The sequence below is a fragment of the Atheta coriaria genome, unplaced genomic scaffold (assembly GCF_025399875.1).
Source record: "Atheta coriaria isolate IRGN ID8LTWV9N9 unplaced genomic scaffold, Caltech_Dcor_3.1 hic_scaffold_16_pilon, whole genome shotgun sequence".
Lineage (NCBI taxonomy): Eukaryota > Metazoa > Arthropoda > Insecta > Coleoptera > Staphylinidae > Dalotia > Dalotia coriaria.
Window position 1 is genome coordinate 71,392 of NW_027045458.1, and position 25,085 is coordinate 96,476.

A 25,085-nucleotide genomic window follows, 5' to 3' on the forward strand; every position below is an offset into this window, starting at 1 on the left:
GGAGTGTGTTTGCTGTGCTTCACCATGGCTCTTGGCTCTTATCGTCGAAGCGAGACGAGCGTGTATCGCAAAACAATTTAAAAACGATTATTACTACTTCAATTCTAAAATTAGAAAATGTCTACGTCCAGAAGTCAAACGGTAGGTGTAGCGAAATATTATTTATGATCTCAAATTGAATGTCCTGGTGGCGTGGTGTCGCATTCGGGTTGTTGCGGTGATTGCGGGCGCGATGGGCACGCGATTCGCACGCGCCTGCAGCATTAGTTGGCCATTATTCATACGCCGAAGAGCCGCGCTTCGCACGCCTTGCCTTTTGTGTCGACGTGTGCGGGTCTTTAGCGCTTAAACCCGCGTGCGCCACCCGGAGGTAGACCTCGATTGGGACACGCTGACATTTATGGACATTAAGTTTCAAACAATTCCACTCTGACCATGGATTAACTAATAGTTTTCACTGTTTCCCATTTTCACCACGTCAAGTAAAATGGCAATCAATGAATATGATTAAATAATAAAATATTGCTTTAACTAAACACTAGATATAGTGTAATTACGAATGTATATTTGATTGCTTATTATTTTAACCTTAAAACATTTTTATGAAATATATCTTAAACTTCGTCCCGTTAGTGTTTTATAAAAATGTAATTTGTTTTTACTCTCTTGTTCTTGACATATTATGTCTCTTCTATCAATAAGATACGCAATTTTATTTTAAAGAATTTAATCTTATAAAGAATCGCTAATAATGCACTTCAACGCGCCATCTCGGATTCAACTATTTAACTATAACTATGATTGAATCTCAATGCCAACTATAGATAAGGGCTGTCTTTAGGGTTTTTCCGGCAATTATTCAAATTTTTCTCGCCGTAAAAACCATCCTTGGACTTTAACGAACATCTAAAAAAAGAATTGGTCAAATTGGCCTAAGCGTTGTTGACATATGCGCTTACCAACAGATTTTGCGATTCATATGACTTGTATAATTTTGTTTTTCAGTTTAATCATCAATTTAAAACTGAATTGATAATTAAATATTTATCTTCCGCGTTATGTCACAACTTGCCAGCATAAATTGCAAACGATGCAAGCGTTTTAGCAATCTGAGTGCAATGTTTTGATAACTCCTCCTTGACCACTTATCGGACAATAGGTCATAACGATAGAAATGTGCACCGAAAAAAAACATATAAGTTGAAGTTGGATTGGACTCCAGCATCAGTCGTAGTCTGGTTCCTATTGATTCGTAACTAAAAACAAATAATCATGAAAATTGCTGTATTTTTGATGGTTGCATTCGTAATCATTTCAAATGTTCAAGGTAAGCACAAATAAATATTTTTTATTATAAGTTTGGTTGGATTATTTAACTGTGTTTAATTTTATTTCAAATTATAGGTGACTGTCCTGGCTATAAAGAGAAAAAGTTTTGCCCTTCAGAAACAACAGGAGTCGAGACAAAAAAAGAAACCTCTCAAACGGATAAGACCAAGATAATTGTAACAGTCACTTGCAAAAATGAGAGTGACAGAGTAATCAAACAATGTACTACTACCGAAGAAAGCCCGAACTCAGATGTCACCATTCAAAGCTACCAATATTCCCAACATGTTCGTCACGTCCATAAACATGTGTCACATATAAACAATAATTATAGCAATGACGACGGCAAGTCAGACTCAGATATAGAAAGATTGAGTTTTTAAAAAGTAAACATTTATTAAACAATTGTATGGAAATAAAGTCGACATGTTAGAAACACTGTTGCTTGAGGGTGCGAGGGTGGAAAAGCGAGATTTAATAAATACATCATCAAAAGACCGGATCAGATATAGAATGCGGATCAACATCGTGGCGCGCACGACCCCCGTGGGTGTTCGCACGTCGCACGTGGCGCTGGAGATCGCCGATCGGCATATTGGCAACATCCGCCGCGCGCGGCACGTGGCGCACGCAGGCGACTATTTACAAATTGCCCCCGGGAGGGCCCACGGTGGTCGGCCGGCGAATATTTAAGGTGATATCAATAGACGAGCAAGAAGCTTGTGCCCCGCGAACGCTTTATTAACTGCTGAGCGACGTCCCGCCGCGTGGCACAGCTTAAGCGCGCTGCCGAAAAGGCGAACGAGGCGAACCTGAGAAAATCGCCCGTGTTTATTCATGGCGGCGCGTAAACAACGTCCCCAGAGGGTAGTAGACTACTAAAGGTCGCACAACGCTTCAGTGTCAAACATTTACGTTGAAAGATTTAGACTCGTACAGATGCATAACCAACAAAGTTTTAGGTTATAAAAATAGCTGAGTGTAAATTTAAGGTTATGGTATTATTTCAGCGTAGATTCTCGTCAGTTGTGCACTTTGATATGACGTTTTTCGATGTTAATCCGCATGTCGGGCGCGTTCAGGAAGTCGAGCCTTGCTGATCCGTCCGGACGACGGGTGGTCCTGGCTATATTAACGGCGCACGTTCCCGGCGTGCGCGCGCGGCCGATTTAATCCGGTCGGGATTACGAGACCGTGAAATATGTGTTTATATCCGACTCATCACTGCTCAAATGCATCAAAACAACCAAACAATGCTAAGTTCAATCTTGCCACATTCACATTGCAGTAAAGTAACATTTTAATGTCTAGGCAATAGCAATAAACCAAAAATTTCGTTACAAATATCAAAAAATTACATTTTAAACTTTTGAACCTCATTTAAACACTTGTTTAATGTTTTCTTGCCAAAGCAACAAGTTGATTACTAAATATAATGGTTTGTAACCCTTGATGATATTGTTTCCTCCATTGTCGGAAATGTTCGCAACTCAGCGTCGATCATTTTCCACTTTCGTGCGCATTTCCATTAACATCAACGCGCCGAATTATGAGAACACGAACGCATTGTCTTCGAATTACCTCTATTGCTGTGCGCGTCGTCCATTGTGTCCGCCATTACTGACGGCAATTTGCACTCAATCAGTCTTATTTAAATATACGCGCGGGGTGTGCGCGAGCGGAAGCGAATTTAAGCGCCGGTCATTAAACATCTGAGGCGCGCAAAATTCCAAACACTTTAGAAAACAATACGAGACAATTGAAGACAAGACTCTGCGAGGGTACTTATTGCATAAGTCTCTGTGTGTGTGAATGTGTGTGTGTTTTCTGAACGGAATGCAATAAAATAGCCCTCATGCTTGGAATATTCTTAAAAGTGCTTCAAAAAATATTCCTCACATACCAACGGCGTTATTCAAACAATATATAGAGTGTTTATAATTTTTTTTATATTTTAAGGTTATGACTGCTAAACTAACAGTTTTATCCTTAAAATATTGAATTTTAATTTTTTTTATTTAAAGTGAGCTAATTGCAGCCACTGAGTACCTACTACTTTACAAGATGCCCTTCATCCTATTGTTGATTTTTTGTTGTCCTTGGCGTTATGCGTTGTTTTGCATTGTCTGTCGGGTCGAATGGAACAACTGCTATTGCGTTTCGAGTAGCCTGCCATGCATCCACACAGCGTGATCTGTTTTCGTCGGTGCGGCGATGCGCGATCGAGAGGGCTAATCACAAACGCACCCCGCCATCCCACCCCACTCAAAAAGGAAGAGGCACGGAAGAGGTACCCACAGTGGATTATTACTGCTCCAAAAGATCGCGTGTTGTGACCCAACATTACTATCAAATCTAATACTCAACAAGGTGTGTTATTCGTGTCTCTGCATTACCACAATAAACACACCAGTAATAATTGCGTAATTGAAAAATTCAAGTGTTAAACATCTGTCTGTTTACTGTGCATATACCTAATAAAACCTCAAAAATATTTTCTAAATTTCAATTAATTTTTAGTCTAAAACTCAATTAATCAGTCCTCACTTGCACACGGTGTCTTTTTCTTTACTTTTTTTATATTTCAACATCCCTTAGTTCTACTTTCCCCTTCTCCCGGAATGAAACAAGTGCATGCAACACGTACAAATGAAAAATCCATACCAAGGGCGCAAATTATTTGTAATTTACTAAAACAGATTGAAAAATTATATCGGGTCCGGCCGTGATCCTGCTCTTTAGGGGAGAACGAAGCAAGTTTCAACCCCGATTTCATCTTTACTTTGCTGGGGTCCGCGCGCTGCGCTAATCGTAATGATGATGTTTAGGGGGTAAACAAGGTGCAGCTGCATCGCTTTAGTCACGGATGTGAGATGTGACGTTTCGACGCGGATATTATACGCGTGTCGCCCCTGGCTCCGAGGCGCGAAACAGCGACTGGCAGCGAGGTGCCGCGCCGGATTCCCGATTTGTCGCAGTTGCGAATTGTAAACATAGCATAACAGAGAATGCGCATGGGGCAAGTGCATGTCCACGGCGAGGGCGAAACAATGCGTAATCACCTGTTTAGCCCGATTTACGCCCGTCACCGCTCTGAATACTTGTCTGTCATCTGTCATGCTTCATTTACCACGTGGTGGATTCATTTTGTACGAAAATCTAAACAACTCAAAACAAAGCATGTGTCTATTAAGTTGCATACCTATTAACACGCAATTTTCATCTTACTTATTTGATTTTTCAGGTTAAATGTTTTAATTGCGCTTTAGCTGCAACGTGGGAATAGATTTCTATCGATGTACTACATTCATAGTGGATGCTTATCATGTGTGAGCTACTTATGACGCCTTCGCAAAAGCCAAAAAATCTATTCGTAAAGGGTGCGTCGTCAAACATGGGAATATTACGTATCTTTTATGTTGTCCTGTTGTGTGTGCGCACACGATTGACTGACAGACTTTAATCCTCGCTGAGTGGCGCACGGCCTGGCGCAGCAGGTAGGATCTATCGCAAATCGCGCTTTATATCTACCGGGATGATCTTATCTGTCTATACGAATCAAGCCGGACGAGATAATATGGTCGTGCGTCGGGGATTTACTGGTAATACCTCGCTGCGTGGTAGAGTAGTGTGTAAATAAAGATATAGATACCTACATGATTTTTTTTTACTTTTTTTACTATTCAATATTGATATGAATTTTTAGGTTAAAAACTAGAAGTTTGATGTTAGGCAACTTTTCATACAGTTAAATTATAAAAAATATAAATTGGTTAGTATAGAAACAAAATATCAATTGATATTGATTGCAATATAGTAGTTCTAGTCCTAGTTCCAGTTTGAACGCTTGAAATGGCTCAAAGACCTCAAAGATCGACAATTTTACGATGTGATCGCATCGCGCAGAAGTCACAGATAGCAACCAAACATACTCCGCCCATGATATTGGAGCAGGCGCTTTCTACTCCACACGAAAATAGCCCTTATATCATAACCCCGTACGTGTATAGCGCTCCAGCAGGTTTCAGCACCCGGAGTCGAGCGGTAGACGGCGCCAACCAGCGAAGGGTGGGGCGATCATCCCCCTTTTCGGTGGCTGATAGCGGCGCGGCCCCGGCCACCGACGTGTACGTGTCGGGCGGGCGACAGCGCTAAAAGTAAAAGAAGTGACGAGCTCGACGACGGCGCGACATCGGCGACACGAAAACTGAAAACTTTTACGCCACCCGTGAGACACCCGCCGCTGTTTTCGTGTGTTGAAGTTCGAAAGTCAAGAAATCAAGACGTGAGAAACCGAATTGAGAATTAATCGAAGTTGGTTATAATGAAATCAGTGAATTAGCGCAAAAATAAGTGAATATAAGTGTTTTATTGTGAGTGACTTAAGACCGGAACAAAATGTTGGAGTTTTTTCCAAATCTACAGTTGAATCATGTCATGATTCCCGATAATAATCAAAACGAATGCAATGGACGAACAGGTACAGAGAAATTCTCTTTTTTTAGCCTTAATTGGTTGAAATCTTTTTAAAAATCGGTACGCGTCAATGGACACTCAATGGTCTGTGAGCAAGCCTCTAATGATAGCGTGAATTATTCCGTAGAAGGCAGTAATTATGCGCAAGGGTGAAAAACGTGAAAACGTTTTCCTTGTTACCAAACATCAACGTCCATTATAGCTATTATAATACTTTTAACCTGAACAAACCGAACAAACTGAGAGTTATCCGACGGACTACTGATTATAAAATCACACTGATTGTTTTTGCGTGTTTGATTTGTTTCTATGTTTTCTTTTCTTTGTTATTTATAGATGGAACACTTATAAAATGCGAGAAGACGTATGAGATGTGCGAAGGCTGCGGGCAGAAAATTCACGACCGATATTTGATGCGAGTTGGAGATGCAAGCTGGCACGAACATTGTTTATCTTGCAGTATTTGCGGCGTCCTTCTGAATCACTCCTGCTACACGAGGAATACAAAATTATATTGTAAATCGGATTACGATAGGTAAGCCCCAAGACTATAATATGTGTAACCAAATAGTATGAACGCGTTTAAATTATTGCACTGTCAAAAAGTTGAATAAATTTTTGTTTGTGTTAGTTACAAACTTTTATTTTGTATTTTCAATAAGAATGGCACTTTAGGGCCATGCCGGAATAATTAGTACTTAGCTCTAACTATACTTGAATTTCTAAAAAAAGTGATTAATGAAAAAATGATAATATTTATTCTGTTATTCGGAGCGGAAACAAATCTAATATTATGAAAATTTGTCCAGTGGTTATTGAGTTATAAAAGTCCTAACTAACAAGACTACTATTTACCTACCTACCTAGATTTAAAATAATTATATTATGCTCACTAAAAGTTTAAAATTTAAGAACTGAGTGATAAATTGCCATTATTAAAATGTCTTAATTTCTTTACTAAATTAATACGTTTCTGAGCAAAATAAACCAAAATACTCGCTATAATCTTAAAATAACATCTCCATTCATAAATTCTAGAATATTTGGAGTTAAATGCACGCGCTGCGGTGACCGCCTCCTTCCACAAGAGATGGTAATGCGAGCGCAGCAACACGTTTACCACCTACCTTGTTTCGTGTGCGTGGTGTGTTGCCAACCACTACAAAAAGGCGAGCAGTTTGTACTACGCGCCGGGCAATTATTCTGTCGACAAGACTACGAAAAAGAAATGTACCTTATGCAACAAGCTGCCGGTTCGGGTGACGACGATTTGCTCGATGAAAACACGCGTCCTCGTGATGGCCGCCGTGGACCGAAACGTCCCCGCACTATTCTCACATCTGCACAGCGTCGGCAATTCAAAGCTTCGTTCGAAGTCAGCCCGAAACCGTGTCGCAAGGTGCGTGAAGCGCTCGCCAAGGATACAGGACTAAGTGTGCGCGTCGTACAAGTATGGTTTCAAAATCAACGCGCCAAGATGAAGAAGATTCAACGCAAGGCAAAGCAAGACGATGGGAAAACTTCAGCGGGCGATAAGGATAAAGGTGATAAGGATGACGACTGCAAGCGGCGCGAGAGCTCACCGCACAGTGATCGTGGTCGTTATGGGTTCGCACAACCGCTCAACCCTAACATGCCATACTCACCGGACGGTGAGCATACAAACAATCACAAATATTTACTAAATTATAAACCTAACCTATTTCTATGTACTTACAGATGCGTATCCAGCACATTCGGGTGAAAGCTTCTGTAGTTCAGATATTTCCTTGGATGACAGCACGAATTTCGACCATCTTGATGAAGGCACTTCCGATACACTGTCACTGCAGAATTTAGAACTCCAATCAAGTCACCAGATGGCGCATGATGGCATCAGCACCAGTGGTGTGATTGCGAATCCCATCGACAAACTCTACCTCATGCAGAATTCCTATTTCAACACCGAGCAATAATAAAACTCATCGAGTTTTAAACAAAACTGAAACAGAAAGGTTTCAAGTCTAGTCATTCAAATGCACAACGGCAAATTACAATATATTATGCGTATAATTTATTGAATAAGTGTACATATTTCTGATTTCGGTGCATTGTAAATATTGTCATGCAGCGTTGCGTGTTTTTTGAGATTAAACTATAAATATTTGTGATGATAAAACCTTATTAAGCCAAAGCGAATTATAGCAAATGTAAATAAATAAATATATTATGCATTTACGAAATATATAAATATAAAAATATTTAAAAGTGCTAGGAATAAGATTTCTTAGATATTGAATTGTCACATATTTTAAATAAACTTTAACAAAGGATTTACTCACTTGTATTAATAGATTTTATGGGGCGTTTAAATTTCAGTTTTCTTTAAGCTTTAAAAGTTCGGCCCTGTTTCTAGATCGCCCTTAAATAATTCGGCGTTTACTATAGGCAACCAAATATACATCGCATCTGGCATTCAGAATTAAATTACAAAATAAACAAAAACAATTTCTTTTTTAATACTTTGGTAGTATTATTGCAATATTCAAATAAAATATTAAATTATTTACAGAATGACCTTTACTTTTTTATTGAGTTGTTGATTTCATACTTACTATACTATTTTAATTCAATAAATAAAATAAAACACACTTGAAACCTAAAAAAATATATAATTCTTATATTATAATTGGAAAATGAACTTCCTGACACAGTATTTCATGTTATTAACGAGTTGGTACAGCACTCTCCTTCCTGGCTGCATCTTGTAGAAGTTGGGTGTCCACTTCATCAGCAGGTAACTGAACATATCTCACCACTGATCCTCTGATAAAGCAGTTCTTCACAGATAACTATAGATCATAAAACATTATAAACACCATGTTTGTCATAAACATTAAGATATTATATCAAAACAGTAATTACCATGTGTGGATACTTTTCTGAGTCAGTTACACTAATATCAGATAGTTTAATATTTAAATACTGATCCACTGAATGTAATGTACCACAAATACTAAAAAATAAGAATGTATATTATTAAATAATTTAGCTAAACAACTTATTTGCAGAGTGTCCAAATGGTACTAACCTTAAATCATTTTTAAGCTCAACTACCACATCTTTACCAACTAGTGATTTAAAGAAGGAATAGAACAACTAAAACAATAATTATTTGTTTAAAATTTAACTCATATTAATGTTTGAAAATGAGTTACCATTTTGCGATTGTTCGAATACTTGACGATTTATGATAAGAATTGTAGGGTTAAGATTACAATTGGACGCCGGTTTGCGTTTTGCTGAAAAATAATAATTTCTGCATTGCAGCGCCATCTAATGGGTCTTAAGCCCATTCAAAAAATAAATTAGTAACTATTTTAATTTTATTTTGTGTCTAAAGATCAGGTTTATAAGTTATAAAATTGCAAAATTATTAAATAAAAATATTAAGTAAATATATAGTTTATATTTTGTGAAAAACTTTTTAAATTGTCCATTACCTATCTAACCTAACACTATGCACTCCTGAATTCTCAGAGAATCTTAATTCTTTTCGTTCTACGCAAAGAGTTTAGTAGATATTTTTATAACAAAATGTCTGCAGTAAAGGAACGCACAAGAGATGTGCTCATTGACGAGACTAATGTTAATTTTGAATCTCTGTTTTTATCATCTCCAGTGCTGCAAGCTTTAAAAGAGTATAACTTCACCAAACCAAGTCCAATTCAACTTAAAGCTATTCCACTAGGAAAATGTGGCTTAGGTGGGTTTTAAATAACTAAGCAGTTATCATTTCTTCTAATTAAAAATTCTTGCAGATTTAATAGTTAAGTCAAAATCAGGCACTGGGAAAACTGCTGTTTTTGCAATCATAGCTCTAGAATTGATTGATATTCAAAAAGAACAGCTACAAGTCTTAATATTAGCTCCAACTAGAGAAATTGCTGTCCAAAGTTGTGAAGTTATTAATACAATTGGAAAACATATCACAGGTAAATTTCTTGTCACATTTTTAGAGATGAAACTTTCATAGTACACTTCTTTTACTAAAGAAGCATTGATATTATATTGTTTTGCATTAAAAAAATCATTTTCAGGTTTAAAGGTTGAACATTTCATTGGTGGACTGCCTGTAAAAGAAGACACAGTCAAATCTAAAGGATGTCACATTGCTGTTGGATCCCCAGGCCGCATATTACACTTAATCACATCTGGAGCAATCAATGTCCAACATGTGAAACTCTTTGTTCTTGATGAAGCCGACAGTTTAATGGAGAGCAGTTTCCAATCAGACATCAACAAGATATTCCACAGTTTACCACTCAACAAACAAATGCTTGCAGTTAGTGCAACATTTCCCAATGAATTAGACACTTTTCTTTCTCAATACATGCACATACCAACCCATGTCAGCCCTGTAGTGGACACACCACTGTTATTAGGACTCAAACATTTTGTTAGTATCACCGCATTCAATGTAAACGCATTATTCTTAACAAAATATAAAAATGCCGAGTTGATTCGCTTATTGACGCATGTGTCGTTCACACAATGTTTAATCTTCTGTAATTATCAAACACGCGCAGAAGAAGTAACGAATTTCTTGAATACTAATAATTGGAAGGCTGATTTTATATCGGGTGCACAAACGCAGAAACAAAGGTTGGAGGTGTTGAAGAAGTTGAAAGAGTTTCAATGTCGCATATTGTTGTCTACGGATTTGACTGCTAGAGGAATTGATGCGGTGAATGTTGATTTAGTAATTAATTATGATGTACCAAACGATGAGAGTACTTATTTGCATAGAATGGGCAGGGCTGGCAGGTATGGGTCGAAAGGTTTATGTATAACAATTGCTTCCAAAGGCGCCGAAGTAACGAAATTTAGTGATATTATCGGGGCTATCGGTGGTTGTGAAATGACTGTACCAGTATTACCGAAAGAAAATCTGCCGGATAATATTTGGGAGGCCGATATTCAAGGTTTTGAACTTATTAACGGAACTCTGAAACAACAAAAGTCTAAAGATGATATTGTACGGTCTGTGAATGAAATATTAAGAAATACTAATACAGAAAATGAAAAGAAGAGAGTGGTTGAAACAATCGATTCAGAAACAAACGAAAAAATGCAATCTAACAATGTGAAGTTTGTGGAGACAAAAGTTGTTAATGAAAATGTCGAAAATCGGGAATGCGATGATGATACGACTGCTTTATTGACGATGTTAGCTGCTGGAAACGCCAAAAACTCTACTGTACAATCAAATCCAGACAAATCATCAATTTTAAACAAAAATATCTCACTTCTAACTGTCACAGGTTTATTGAATGATGACAACTTTGATGTTGATACGGATCAAACAGAAACAATTGAAAACTTTTTAACAACTTTTAAAGAGCCAACTATTGATGAATCTCCTTCTGCAGATATTGAAGATGTCTTTATTCATGCCTTTAATTTTGCTATTGACAAAACAAAACCAAGTTGGGCTGATCTCTTCAATTACAAAGAAGAACAAGAAGTGCCCACAGAGAAACCGTTCAATTTATTACAAGATTTGCTTGAATATGTTGCCAATGAAGAAAATCCCGAAATTGATTACGATGATTACGCTGACATGTGCGAGGATTATTGTACGGGTGGTAATGATGATGAAAACATTGATTCTGCTGCATATGAATCAATTAATCAACGTGTGATGGAATGGGTGCCAGTCATCAAAGATGTAGTTCCTAAAGTTGAAAAGACTCCCAACACAAATGTTGAACGTATTCAAAAGACTGAAGGCTGCGATTATCAAGATTTATATGATAATTCTATACAACATTTAGAAGAAAATTTCAACACCATGGAGAGCGTGCCCGAATTTGAACAAATGTGGAGCGCGTGGCAACAACAGATGAACAGCGTGCGTGATTATGTACAACAAAATATTTACTTGAATGAAATGGAAGCCTACAAAGCCGGACGGCATGGAAATTGATGTTTGATTAGCTGGCTTTGAATGTATCGAAATTGTTTTGTACTTTTGTTTTAATTTTGTGACATCATGGCTGCCTTGCCGAGCAAGCGTTGCCATCGCAACGGTCAGTTAATAAATTATGCGCCACTACTAAAACATCATATCCACCAAATTGCACGTGTGTTACATGTTAGTCAAAATTTAAGTGTGAAATTTGTGAAGGATTTAAATTTCTGTTTGAGATGAGTTGTTCAGATAAACGGCGCTCGTTGCTGTACAAGCTGAAGACGCTCGTCGATCAGATTGACGATAGATGTTGCGCGTAAGTAGTCGCGGAAGATGTGTTTTTCTGGTTTATTAGATTGTGATTTGCGACTGTGCGTTGCAGACCTTGCGGGCCGTGTGGCCCTTGCAATCCGTGTGGCCCATGCAATCCTTGTGGGCCTTGTGGTCCATGCGGGCCATGTAATCCGTGCGGATCAGGTGGACCTTGCCAACCGTGCGGTCCCTGCGGTCCCTGTGGACCTTGTGGACCATGTGGACAGTGTCCACCACCACCTCAATGTCAGCCGTGTGGCCCTTGTGGACCCTGTGGGCCGTGCGGTCCTTGTGGACCTTGCGGTCCCTGCGGACCTTGCCCATCAAATGGGCCGCCCCAATGCTGTTCTCCATGCACCGGACCTATTCCACTGCCACCATCTATGAATTCAAACCCTTGCGGTGGGTGTAATATTGGCAGCCCTCCAGTATGCTTACCACCGGTGTGCCCAGCGCCATGCTGCAATATCTGCACACCCAGTCCTGGCGGCTGTCCATCGCCAATGCCTAACTGCTGTCCTGGTAGCTGCCCTCCACCATGTCCTGCACCTGGTGGCTTCTGCCCGCCAAGTCAATGTGGTCCACCCTGTTGTATGCCGTGCCCGCCTTGTGGCGGAGGAATGCCGAGCTGTGGCCCCCCAAGTTGTGGCCCACCAAGCTGCTGCCCACCACCGACGGTATGTTGCAAACGGACCAAATCTAGAGAGCTACGTGCGAGCATTATGCTCATTGGCTGTGATTGCATTAAGCACAACGGCCTGCAGGACCACTGCCCACGCACAGAATGCCGCGGCTCGCCCTGCTGCCGCACGCTGCCGGATGCGTCATGCTGCCCAGCGCTGGAGAACTATAGCAAACTGTTTGCGCAAATGGGTGGCAAGCAGCTACGCGAGCCGTCGAATTGCTGCGGGGCAATGCCTACATGCCCACCGCCGCCATGTGGTCCACCATGTGGGCCGTGTGGACCGTGTGTACCGCCATGCTCGCCATGCATGCCGCCATGTGGACCGTGCTCACCCTGCGGTCCCCCATGTGGGCCATGCCCACCATGCAGTCCACCATGTGGGCCGTGCTCACCGTGCATGCCACCGAATCTTATTTGCGGTACCGGTTGCTGCCCGATGCCGTGCTGTCCAACCGGTCCATGTGGTCCATGCGGTCCATGCGGTCCTTGTGGTCCATGCGGTCCTTGCGGTCCATGCTGCATGCCTTGTCCTTGTCCATGTTAGGCTAAAATCAAACATCATACTCATTCGTCACACATTGGCTCATCGTGATATGTTTAGAATAAAAGAGAGTATTTAATTGCGTAAACAGATATAATTGTCTTTCTATTGCACAGAATGGATCACCTCAATGCGGACCTTTTTGCGGACCATTTTGCGGACCCTGCGGGCCCATGGGACCAACTTGCTCACCGTGCTCACCCATGTTACCTATGAACGCGTGCTCGTCACCGTGCGGGCCGTGCGGTCCCTGTGGACCGTGTGGTCCGTGTGGCCCGTGCGGGCCATGTGGTCCTTGCGGCCCGTGCGGACCTTGCGGACCTTGCGGCCAGCAGTGCGGAGGCGGCGGGCCCTGCGCGTCAATCATGCCCTGCCCGCCGTGCGGACCGTGCGGCCCATGTGGCCCATGTGGTCCGTGTGGGCCTTGTGGCCCTTGCGGGCCATGCGGTCCGACTATGTGCTGTCCGTGTTAGGATTATTGTACGTTGATGTTATATTGATTATATCCAATAAACCCGTACAAAGCAATAAAAATAGTCTGCCACCAACTTTTTCAATTCCGTACGCGCTGCAAAAGGGATGGTAAAGCGATGGGTCCGCCGGGTTCGCAAGTGGGCCGCATGGTTCGCCTCGCCACGCATTGTGTGTGCGTGTATGTCTTATACTTTAAAAACAGCACATCACAGCCGGGCCCGGTAGTACAACATCACGATGCCGAGTAAGTGAAAGCAGCAGAAGTAGAGGGCCACCAAGGGTCCGTTTGAACTAACTCTGGTGTTCTGTTTTATTTCGCAGAAAACGCAAAAATGGGACTTTATCGGGGACGACAAGATGTCTTCGACGAATGAATGGCGCATGTGCATCACCCAACCAGTCCCTCAAGAAATGAAGGCAGGTTTTCAGTATGAGCAAGTTAATGTCAGTAATAATAGGCACAACCATAAATCGGACAAAGCCAGCCTTCGGGCGTCCAATAGCGAATCCAATACTTGCGTGATATGCCGACATTGCATGAACGTTTTCAAGCGTGACCAGTCGCGAAACTAAATGGTTGTCAATAACTAACATTGACGCCTTCTTCACTAAACAATTTTCTAGAGATAATAATACATATTTAAATTGTAACCATCAAATAAATTTGACTAACATTGACGAAATATTTTGTTTCATTACTTGATTTTATTTTTGATCCAACTCTGCAACTTAACTTTTTTGAACGTAACCTACAAGTCTAACAAATTCACTCACAGTTTCATTCATCAAGCCGAATCCTCTGTGTTATAACTGAAAAATACACAATATGCAATTAAACAGCTTACTGCAGATAAGTATGTTATCAATATTTAAAATAAACTTAGCATATCATGCCTGTATTTATTCTAGGAACTGCATTCACTAGAAACCTTTCAACATCTCGAGCAACATGCCTCATTCAAAAGTGGAGACAGGAGAAAGGCCTTCCATTGAATCCTAATACATCAGGTGTTTTAACAGACAAACCTGATTATACATTTCTAGATGGACGACCGACCCCACTAGGCGTGCGTCAAAAAAACCGCATCATAAAACAGCAAGAAATTGCTGCCAAGATATTGCAACTATCTGGTGAAATTGACTTTGCTGTTGAGAGGCACAAACAAAATCTACAATTAGAAAAACAACAAGTTGAAACTATCCTGAAGAACAAATTAAAACCCAAAGGCAAAGCTTTATTGTAAATTAAAATAGTATCATAGTATGTCATAAAAACATTAGAAGTATTTCTCCATAATTAAAATTAATATACCCACAACATATCCACCAGCAAGAATTATGAATGCGCCTTGTAAATGTTTCAGAGTCAATGCTCTTAGTAGTGTGAAGTCTGGATATGTTTGATGAAAAAGTGGCATTAATTTCAGCTCTTTGTATTGTTTATATTGCAGTTGTCTCATCCAGGCTTGTACTAACCCAGCCTGTGTGATCTGTTTTAACTTGTTGTCGAAAATCTGCTTGATAGGCGAATGTTTTTTAATAAGAAATACGAAATAACTATTTGAGAGGCATTGTGTCAATGGTCTGGCATTCCTCGCCAACGATTCAAATCTTTCTATTGATACATCAACGTCATGATAGACCAGATTGACAGGAGATGCAAATCGCGCATAATCTATATCATTATCATCTACTCCTATCGTATCACTACCAACTAAAAGTGTTCTCAGTTTATTTATATTATGATCATGTGAAGCGTTGATGAGTGGCAGGAGGCTGGAACTTCTAAGCTGCCATTTTATGTTCTGATTGTGCATGTCAGCAAATGTATTCACAGGTTTGGTATAAACAGGAAAGGAAAGTCTTTTCGTGAGACCTGCAGTGTGGAAAACGTTTATCAGTATTGCACAAAGTAACCACACTCCCAAGATGAATCTGAGTGAGTTAGTTTTCGGCAGGGTTGTAATTGACATGTTGATGGTACTCTTGTAAACTTCCAGGAAGTAATAGACATAATCTGCATGTTGTCGATGAGTTTTACTGAGTAGTGTTAGTAATATAGATAGTAAAATCATTGTTATTAAGAGTAACATGTACAAGGAGTAATGAAATGATTGTAAAATGTAAATGAATGAGAGAGGTACCAGCTTGGATTTGGGTACCACAAAAGTACTACATGCTTGTGTATAGTATCTAGTGGCATCCACAGTTGTATAATTGACAGCCTCAGACCAAGAACCACAAAGACCGATATCATCACCTTTTGCAACATCTTTTTGAACAAGATCCCAAGAATTTGGTACGTGTTCAACATAGGTAATATTCCATCCATTAATAATTTGATCCAAAATATTCTTTTCTATTCCATCGTGCAATCCTTTTTCGCGTTGTAATACACAAACGGCGAATATTGAAATAAGGATACACGTAGAGTTCGCTTACGCATTGTAGGCAACCATATATTCATTTTGTTTTTTGACACAATTATTTCTGTGCTATTTATTGTACACAAAATAGTAACGTAAAGAACTAGTCTTCTAAACGCTTCTTTAATTATTCTAATGCTTATTTGTTGTAAAGTTATATTAGAATGAACAATCAACACGTTAGAATAACAAGGCAAAGTTTCTAAGTCCCTGAAAATCACCAAATGTAAATCTTCATTTGTTGTGTCAGAATAGAAAATAATAAAGTTCCGAATGTTTTCCATAACCTTGACATCCTGTAACATGAGGTATACGGGTATCCTGGATTCGATTTGTTTCAGAAAGTCATCCTCGCACGTGTGAGTTGACGAAACATTATGAATTATTTGCACGTAATGATTGTGGGCGAATGCCGAGTGCACGGTTTCGTTGAAAGTTGGAAAACAAAGTGTTGCAGCGAGGGGTAACAGAACCGCCATGTTTTCACCACACAACAAACTCTATTTCAACTGAGAAACTTGACACTTGTGCAAAGTGTTGTTAGTCATTTATTCGTTTTACGAGGAGTGCTATTTTATAGATTGTAGATATGTTGAGTATTTTTTCGATTACTATCATGTTTATATTATCTATATACGTTTATAATAGCACATTGTAGGGTTCACGAGTGTGTTATTTCTTGTGTATTTATCAATTTTGACACTTTAATTACGGATATTGTTTATTTAGTGTAATTGATGGGTTTGCTCAATTGTTAATATTAATGTAAACTCATATAATTTGTTGCTAACATAACTATATTTTTTGTTTCAAACCGAAAAACAAATTATGATATTTTTAGTCAGGTAGGTGTGAATTATGCGTGTGTCATGCATTCACACGCGGCGTATATTTCCCCCACCACTATTTGCGGGTCGTACGCAGGTACAAAAGAGCAAATCACTCGGAAAGCAATGCTCAGTTGTGCCTGAGTCGCTTAGCAGTACATTTGTAGAGAAAGGAAATAAAAGTTTATTGTTTCTTCAAATATATGGACTTTTTTCATATAAAATAACAAATTTTAGTTATTTAGTTGGTTGCTGAACGTTTTTAAACAAAATAGATGGTATTTCTTGCGTCACAGTCATAAATTTACTCTAATTTAATATTTACTGCATCTGCCATCAAAATAAACACTAGAATGACAGTGACCTATGCATAATTCTTGAATATATCCTTAAAATTGACACTAAAAATCTGAAAAACATAAGATTCCTATCAAAAATGACATATCGATGTTTATTTTCCATTCCAGAAGCAATTTTCAACAGTCTCGTGATTTATAAAACTTGCCGAAAGTATGCGTTAATATTTATTCTATTGTGAGCTTTCTTGAAAGCGTCATAATTATGAGATTGCGAGATTACGTATTAATGATTTGCTAAAAATAACGCCATCGTCAGCAGCACACCGTTAGCTCACCGTGTCTGACGTCGAGGTGCGAGTTTGCGTGCTCGCGCCGCCGCCCGCGCTCAACTTTCCCACGTGGCTATCGCACCCTTGGTGCTTACATGCCGCCACAGTCATGTGCCCGCCGCCGCCCCTACAGAAACACAAAGCAAAATACGTTCCATGTTCAGTACGTGCAAATAAAAAAAAATCTCATCTAAAAATTCAAAAAAAAAATCTTAAACCTAAACAATGGTGATTGCCAAAAAAGGATGCGTTCTGCATCCAGGCATCAAAGAGGTAATATACGTTGTAAGTGTTACTTGTTATAATAATACCTTAATCTTAATTATCTCTACGTTTGCATCTGTTTGCAATTAGTTATGTTATGCATTCGTGTTTTGTTTGAGGCCGGCATTGCTTGGCATTAGTTTTGGTGCTTGAGTAATTGGTAGTTTAATTATAAGTATGCCACGTATGTTGTCATGCGTCATAAATGTACCTACCCATAATGATGGGCATAATATTTCATTTGCTAATTAATTTTACTGATGCCGCCGCCGCCGCGTTCGTGTATGCATGTAATTTGAAACACAGGCGGTGTTGTTTTGAAGGTGGTGGCGGTGGGGGTGGAACTAAGCGTGAAATTTTGATTATGCATAGGGGCCAAGGCTTTTTTCGCGTGATTCGTGCTCGCCGGTTGTTATTAACTTGTGATTTGTACACGCCACATGCGATTTTACAGGCATTCCCAACCTTTTTCATTTAATTAGATTATTTTTTGGGGGCTTTTCATATTTTTTTGGTCATAATACCGGTAAATTATTTGTTTTTTGCCTTCTTTTAAGATTTTTCAATTTGAATTAATTATTGAAAATTTAATCAATATATTTAAATGTTTTCTTTTTGAGGTTATTTAGAATTAAATTCTGAATGTATCCATGCAAAAACTTGAAAATTAACAAATATTTTGCAATAATTATTGATTATTTTGGGTAATTTCTAATAGATTGAAATCTTTGCGCGCGTAAAGTCACAAATATTTTAAAACTTGAATTGAAACAGTTGTAAATTAAACGCAAATATTTTTGTGAGTAATTTTTAACAACATTTCCGCGTTCTCCATAATTTTATTAACACTCTACTCGCCTAAAAACAAATATTTTGTATTTGTGTACATTTCCATTTTTAAGTCACGTTGGGACCATTTTAAAATCTCATTTTTGTCCTATTTCTTTTAAAACTATAAACATTTCTTTTTCTATTTCTTTTAATTTTCAGTATTTTTTTGTTCCAATTATATTTTATTGCAAAATTATTGTTCATGCCGAATTACTTATAACGATGCCAAGTTGTAAAACATTTAACTCATAATTAACACGTATTTACTCACAATCTATTAATAACATATGTATTAAAATATTTCGTGTCTTTATAGAAATCTTTTCACTCTTTGTTGAAATTTACTGATAACAACAAAAGTATTTTTTCTATTTCGATCACAATCGTATTTATAAATAGTTTTATTGTATTTTGAAACAATTACCTACCTAACTAGACTTTCCTCTTACCACACTCACGCGAAAACAAAAACGTGCACAAATTTTCCACCGCCTGACTCTAATCTCGCATAAATTTCCATTTTAATCACTCGCCTAAACCACGGCCAACCTTTAGCGCCATTCAAATGAATTCTAATTGAAATTGAGTGTCTATTGTGACAAATATTTGCATTTAATAGATTGTTAATTTTATTCTATTGATTTTTGCCTATTTCGGGAACGCAAGCGTGCGCGATTTTAATTCCACATGCAAAACAATTGCCGACGTGTCAAGTGTCAACGCGAACACAAAAATATTGCGACGCTAATTGAATATAAAGTACGCCGACGTGCCATGGCATGCGTGCGCGCTTCTCCGAAAGTGTGTTTGTTATGTGTTTGTTTGGATCTGTTTTTTTTTGCGACGTAATAGGTATACAAGGTATCGACGAAGCGTCGCGGCGGCACTTGACGCCGCTTGATTGTTAAATCAACTCGTAAAACACTCCGGCGTGCCGCGGCACTTACTTCAAGACGGTGTTACCTATAAGGCGCGGAGGCGGCGGGTGCCAGCCACCGACACCCTCCGAATAAATTTCCCAACTTCGTGCTTGGCCCATTTACACTCGCTCGCGCAGCGTGCACATTGTTTTGTTGCGCGACATGCGATTATATATGTGTGTTGAACCACTTTGATTCGACCTTGACTTGATAGCCTCTTATCAAGATTTACTTAGTTTACATAGAGGCTTACAAGGGGGTTTATTGTGATTTATTTGGAATTCAGAAGCAGTCACATGCTGAAAGTTACGAGAATTTAAACCAGTGATACTCAAACTTTTATGAGGCTCATTTTCAGACTATAGGCAACTTTATCCACTAACCTAAAATGTTGGTTTTTAGTCGATGCCATCGGTGCAAGTTCCGAAAAGATTCGTGGAAAATCCGCGATGTTATCGGCCGCGCAGCACGAGCGTGGTTCGCCTGTCACCCTTGCGAATTAGAAAAGCTGGCAATTACGGTCACGAACGCGACTTGAACCTGAACACCATCGCCTCCAACAAATCGGTATGATTAATATAAAACTTGGTGCATTTTTAAAATAAAATTTTTATTGCAAAAATATGATTTCAGGCTCGTCGCGTGCGTTTTGCACTACCAACACCAAACAATACCAATACGAATAATACGATTAATCGAGTTGGTGTAAGCAGTATAAGAATGGTGCCGCAACAGCCGCCGCAGTCGCAGCCGCAAAGGATGCTGCCGACCGCGGCGCGCCGCTTCTCCACGACGGTCATCGGCGCGTCGACATCGCATTCACGCTCGAGCCGCCGTCCGGGCATCATCACAACATCCGAACTAGAAACAACGCGCCGGCCCATCGCCGTTGTGGTACCAGCGCGCCGTCCCCATTGTTACGCTGCGCCCGGCGAGCGTGATAATCCAGTAAACGTGAAGGTGGCAGTTGCGGCATCGCCGGGAGTGCGCGCCAGAGTCCATCCAACGGGACGATACGCGCGTGGCACGCTGTCGCCGACCGCTAGTGCCGCCCCCGTTATGGGGGCACCCCCTGTAGGCAAGGCATTATTACAAGCCGCCGCTGACGGGGACGATGACCTGCTGAGGGATCTTCTTCGACGCAGTTCAATCATCAGCATTTCCGAAAGTGAACTCAATGCAACCGATCGCAGTGGACGGGTAAGAATTAAAACTTGAATTGATTATGATTGATTGCACATATGCACATGTGACGCATGGAATAATTTAAATTCAACAGCAAAAAAAATGTCCCCGTATCATGTGCTTGCCCACCCTTGGCGCAGTCATTGTTTGATGTGCTCGACGCTCATTTATTACGCGTTACAGAGGCAGCATCGCTAATAAGTAAATATTTAACCAAGCCGAACACCAAACGCGGCGGCGGCATGCCGAGCGCGCGCGCGCGCGCGACTCGATTTCGTTTCGTTTCATTTCATTTCGTTCGCATTGCAATTGTATAAATAGTACTTGAACCAGTTGCGCGCGGCCGCGCCGAATTTCCTGCAAGCCGCCTGCAGGCGTGCAGGTTGAGATTTATATCTGACGGGTCTGAGAAGAGAGCAAATAAAGCGATGCGCTGCACGACATTGTAATTAAATATAGGATTAATTGTACTAATGAAAGATGGAAACTTTGGTCGATGCGAGCGAGTGTTTTGTTCGCGGTGTCACACACATCGGCTTTTGTTTTTCGCCGTTTTGTCTCGGGCCAAGCACGTGTGCTATCTTCACGCACGAGCTGGCAATTTATTCTCGGCTAAATGAGCGCACGAATTAAAATCGATAAAAATTATCTCTAAACAAAGAATACGATGATTATTTTATAGGTTAGTTTTTTAGGTTAGAGCTACTGGAGGTCGCTAACCTATTAGGAGTGCACGTGGTGTATGGTTTGATTGAAACCGATAGCTGAATTATTAATTTCCCTCGAGTGACGCCACTAATTGGTGTTTGCCGCGCCAAATTGAATCCCGATCGAGAAAAACGTGTCTGGATGTTAACGTTCCACATGTTGCGCGTCCACGTGTACTTTTTCTTCTTCTCTCGGTTTTTTGTTTTTCTTGTTTTTTTTACGTTTCTACCCAACAGTAAATTATTTACTAGAGTAACACATCATCACGTCTGATTATAGATGTTCTGGTTTCTGGTCCAAATTGAAAGTCACCTTTTTGTGCGCTGTTTAAATCTCGCGGTAGTGCCGCAAATTGAAAACACATCATGCGCTTAATGTTTCACAGCGGCGGCGGCGGCGTGATGGATTGCGTGCGAAAGTGTGTGCGCCCGCTAAATATACCTACACCCGTTTTTTCAAATTTTTATATTTATAGCCGGCGCGATCTCCAGGCCCAGGCTCAGGGCTCTCGCCATTGCTCTCCAGGCGGGCGCGCGCACGTGCGCCGCCGTTTTTCGCCGAAAAGGTCAACCGAACAAATTGTGCGCGCTCGCAGTGCTTTTGAATACGCCGGTGGAAATTTTTAACGTCGAATTAACTATTTAAAGCTTTCAATCTCAATTCGCAATATGTACTCTTTCGACGTCATTGGCATTCGAAAAGTTTCACACATTTCTTATTGAATTTTCAACTTACTTCTTCTTCTTCTTCTTTGTTTCCATTGAAATTTTGATAATGGTTTTTGTTTCTAGACGATTTTAAGTCATCTTGCGTCTAATGGTCCTGCAGATGTCCTTGAACGTATTCTGTTACTCCCTGGTTTACGCCCTAATCAACCGGACAATGAGGGTAACACTCCCTGCACTTTGCCGCACAAGCAGGTGAGTATCAATAATGCACTGAGAATTCAAACGCGTGTATCGATTTCGTTACATTGAATATATTGGAATTTAGGCCAAACCGAATGCCTCAATTGCATGCTCACACGCTGCAAGACAATTGAAGTGGATGCAAGAAACAACACGGGATTCACTCCGCTAATGAAAGCCGCGCTTCAAGGCCGGTATAAATGTGCCAAGATGCTTTTATTCGCAGGTAAAGTAACAAACATGCTATTGTATAGTTGGTTGCCTACACATTATATCTTGATAGGTGCTAACCCAACATTAAAGGACGACGGCCGTGCATTACGTGCTGACCAATGGGCGCGATTCTGCGGGCGGTACGTTTGCGCAGACGTGATTGAAAAACATGCGAGACAAAAACTTCTCGAACGTACCACTTCCTATGGCAATTGGGGTACAGCCGCCGATCGGACACCTACCGCATGCAAAGTACCTATCACCACCACCATTGTACAACACTCCACCGGGATTCGTAGTAAATTGAAGAAAGTCTTCCGGACTTCCTCGTCGGGCGCAGCCGCCGCAGCAGCAGCCGAAGCAAACAGCGTGCGTTTAGTTACGCAACTGACAACGGCGGCGCTGTGTGCAAGCACACCTGTCTTACCAGCCGCCCCGAGTGTGCCACCAGTCGTAAAATCACTTATTCGCCCGTTAACAGTGCCACGATTACAAATCACCCTTGCGAATGGTGATGGCAACGGTGATTACTACGCCACTCCTGTTGTCACTCAAACCACGACGAGCACCACAGTCCGGACGAAGAAGAAAAGCAAGTGAAACAAGTGAGTGACCAGACAGATTGTATTCAAGTGAGTGTGAAATGAAAATGGCGGCCTACCCATATTAATATATCTATATATCCGTACTTCCTCCCCCAGTAAATTTTAAATTATCATTTAATAAATAATATCAAGTCGTACTATTTATAATAAGTCATCAACAGCAATGCTAACAATTAATATATCTAATTATAATAAGAACCAAGAATATGGGAATGTGGAGAAATGCGGAATAAGGTAATAGGATGGGTTGCACGTTGGATCACTCGACGGAGCGTTTATTTTTTCGCCGCCGCTTGCTTTTAATATTCGAAAGAATCTCGTAGGCTTGTTGAATCTCCATGAATCGCTCCTGCGCGGCTCGCTGCAGTGCAGGTTCCTTTACTTTGTCGGGGTGATTCTCTCTACTGAGTTTGCGCCACGCAGTGGTAATCTCTGATTGGCTAGCGGTGGGACTCACGTCTAACACTTTGTAAGCATTTTGCTCGCCTTGCACATCAGATAAATCAATTATTTGTTTCCAAATCTCGTACCATCCGTGGTGTTGCGCGTACGTGTACACATCGTAAAGCGATCGCTTGAGATCCGTCCACCACGGAGAGGTGAAAAAGTGATGTAGGGCTTCGCTTACTGGTACTTCATCTCCGTTGGAGTCAGTCACTGTTCCGTTGAAATAAAGGTATGATCCCCAGAGTGCGAGGTACAAAGTTCCGGCAAGGAATAGTACAGTCATGCGTTTACAGAGTCCTTTGGGTTTGCGTGGTGTACGCCGCCATTCTTTGCTAAAGGTATCGAAAGCAAGCGCTGATGAGAACACCATTATGGAGAACCACACGCTCTCGTCGAAAAAGTACCAACGCGATGTGTAGGTAATGTACGCTACCAAAATGGCGATCCATGGCGTACCTTTCTCACGACCAATGTTGCCTACCGTCCATACACCGAGCCCAACCGCAAGCGGTACTAACCAATGTGTAAACGACCAGTTAATACCAAAAACGTCTTCTTCCGGTGTGGCGAGCATTACTAACTGGCCCCAAAGGTAGCCTACCATTATGGCTGAAGTAAACCGACTTGTTGAAAACAATGGCTAAACAAACAAAAACAAATGTCATGCTGGTATTGAATTTGAAATGTTGGTTGCCTACCTTCTTGTTACGCTGTAATTTAAGAACAAAGTCTTTGATAAACTCATCGTCTTCGTTACAATCTCGTACGTATCGCGGTATCTTGGTGACGTCCGCCAACCATCCGATTGCGTATCCACCGAAGGTACTCCATGTGAGAAATGCGTGCACATCTCGCTCCAGATAAAATAAATGCAGACCGAATACACCGCCAAACAGCCAGCACAAGTAAGCCACGAAGACACTTTTCTTTTTCTTATTATTGATTGTCATCGTGTGTATGTCACTGGTTTATTAAAAACACGATACTCTACCTACACTCGCGGTGCGTTATCTTTTGGGTACTAGCGCGCAGGTAGATAAGCGCGAGCTCACCGTGTCAGCGAATTTCCATGCGGCATACGCCGCCTTGAATAAATAATATTAATGCGAGCTGATTATTCCTGTACATATTAACCGAAAAGTGAACGCGTGGACTACCTGGGATTGGACACGTAATGGTACATCATTCGGCGCACGCAAGCGGGTTACTGGCTCAAGAATAGTCAGTCTAACGCCCGTGTAAGTCAAGTTCATTGAACGCCGGCCGACGGACAACTGTAAACCAAACTCGCCAGTCGTCGTAGCCGGCAACAGGTAGATACTTTTTAAACGGTAGGACAGGTTATTTAAAATT

At 40.6% G+C, this 25,085-nt stretch overlaps 6 protein-coding genes across 9 annotated transcripts; 4 read left to right on the plus strand and 2 right to left on the minus strand.

The window, feature by feature from the left end:
* The first annotated feature begins 5,438 nt into the window (after nt 1-5,438).
* Nucleotides 5,439-8,117, plus strand: LOC135802288 (LIM homeobox transcription factor 1-beta.1-like). Of its 2 annotated transcripts, none has more exons than XM_065315843.1 (4): nt 5,439-5,809; nt 6,142-6,340; nt 6,844-7,457; nt 7,525-8,117. In XM_065315843.1, the coding sequence occupies exons 1-4, from the start codon at nt 5,728-5,730 to the stop codon at nt 7,758-7,760; spliced, it is 1,131 nt and encodes a 376-aa protein (XP_065171915.1). In that variant the 5' UTR covers nt 5,439-5,727; the 3' UTR covers nt 7,761-8,117. The 2 variants fall into 2 exon arrangements, with proteins under 2 accessions (XP_065171915.1, XP_065171916.1); XM_065315844.1 differs by having other exon boundaries at nt 6,844-7,349.
* A 319-nt stretch (nt 8,118-8,436) lies between these two features.
* On the minus strand, nt 8,437-9,085 carry LOC135802289 (U6 snRNA-associated Sm-like protein LSm2). Its single transcript, XM_065315845.1, has 4 exons — nt 9,003-9,085; nt 8,876-8,943; nt 8,710-8,800; nt 8,437-8,636 (listed from the first exon to the last, which is right to left on the minus strand). Exons 1-4 carry the CDS (start codon nt 9,003-9,005, stop codon nt 8,511-8,513), a joined length of 288 nt encoding a protein of 95 aa, XP_065171917.1. The 5' UTR covers nt 9,006-9,085; the 3' UTR covers nt 8,437-8,510.
* A 210-nt stretch (nt 9,086-9,295) lies between these two features.
* Nucleotides 9,296-11,924, plus strand: LOC135802229 (probable ATP-dependent RNA helicase DDX20). Its single transcript, XM_065315780.1, has 3 exons — nt 9,296-9,550; nt 9,606-9,779; nt 9,885-11,924. Exons 1-3 carry the CDS (start codon nt 9,382-9,384, stop codon nt 11,771-11,773), a joined length of 2,232 nt encoding a protein of 743 aa, XP_065171852.1. The 5' UTR covers nt 9,296-9,381; the 3' UTR covers nt 11,774-11,924.
* Nucleotides 11,925-11,931: 7 nt separating this feature from the next.
* On the plus strand, nt 11,932-14,453 carry LOC135802230 (keratin, ultra high-sulfur matrix protein-like). Of its 3 annotated transcripts, none has more exons than XM_065315784.1 (3): nt 11,932-12,074; nt 12,141-12,747; nt 14,092-14,453. In XM_065315784.1, the coding sequence occupies exons 1-3, from the start codon at nt 11,995-11,997 to the stop codon at nt 14,341-14,343; spliced, it is 939 nt and encodes a 312-aa protein (XP_065171856.1). In that variant the 5' UTR covers nt 11,932-11,994; the 3' UTR covers nt 14,344-14,453. The 3 variants fall into 3 exon arrangements, with proteins under 3 accessions (XP_065171856.1, XP_065171855.1, XP_065171854.1); XM_065315783.1 differs by lacking the exon at nt 14,092-14,453 and adding an exon at nt 13,413-13,844; XM_065315782.1 differs by lacking the exon at nt 14,092-14,453 and having other exon boundaries at nt 12,141-13,393.
* Nucleotides 14,454-17,764: 3,311 nt separating this feature from the next.
* On the plus strand, nt 17,765-23,422 carry LOC135802355 (cortactin-binding protein 2-like). Its single transcript, XM_065315930.1, is given in 7 exon segments — nt 17,765-17,924; nt 20,069-20,233; nt 20,300-20,866; nt 22,351-22,456; nt 22,459-22,479; nt 22,553-22,693; nt 22,751-23,422. Coding segments are annotated over 7 exon segments (1,578 nt in total). The 5' UTR covers nt 17,765-17,876; the 3' UTR covers nt 23,281-23,422.
* Nucleotides 23,382-25,017, minus strand: LOC135802357 (dnaJ homolog subfamily C member 22-like). Its single transcript, XM_065315935.1, has 2 exons — nt 24,431-25,017; nt 23,382-24,372 (listed from the first exon to the last, which is right to left on the minus strand). The coding sequence occupies exons 1-2, from the start codon at nt 24,680-24,682 to the stop codon at nt 23,545-23,547; spliced, it is 1,080 nt and encodes a 359-aa protein (XP_065172007.1). The 5' UTR covers nt 24,683-25,017; the 3' UTR covers nt 23,382-23,544.
* Nucleotides 25,018-25,085: the final 68 nt, after the last annotated feature.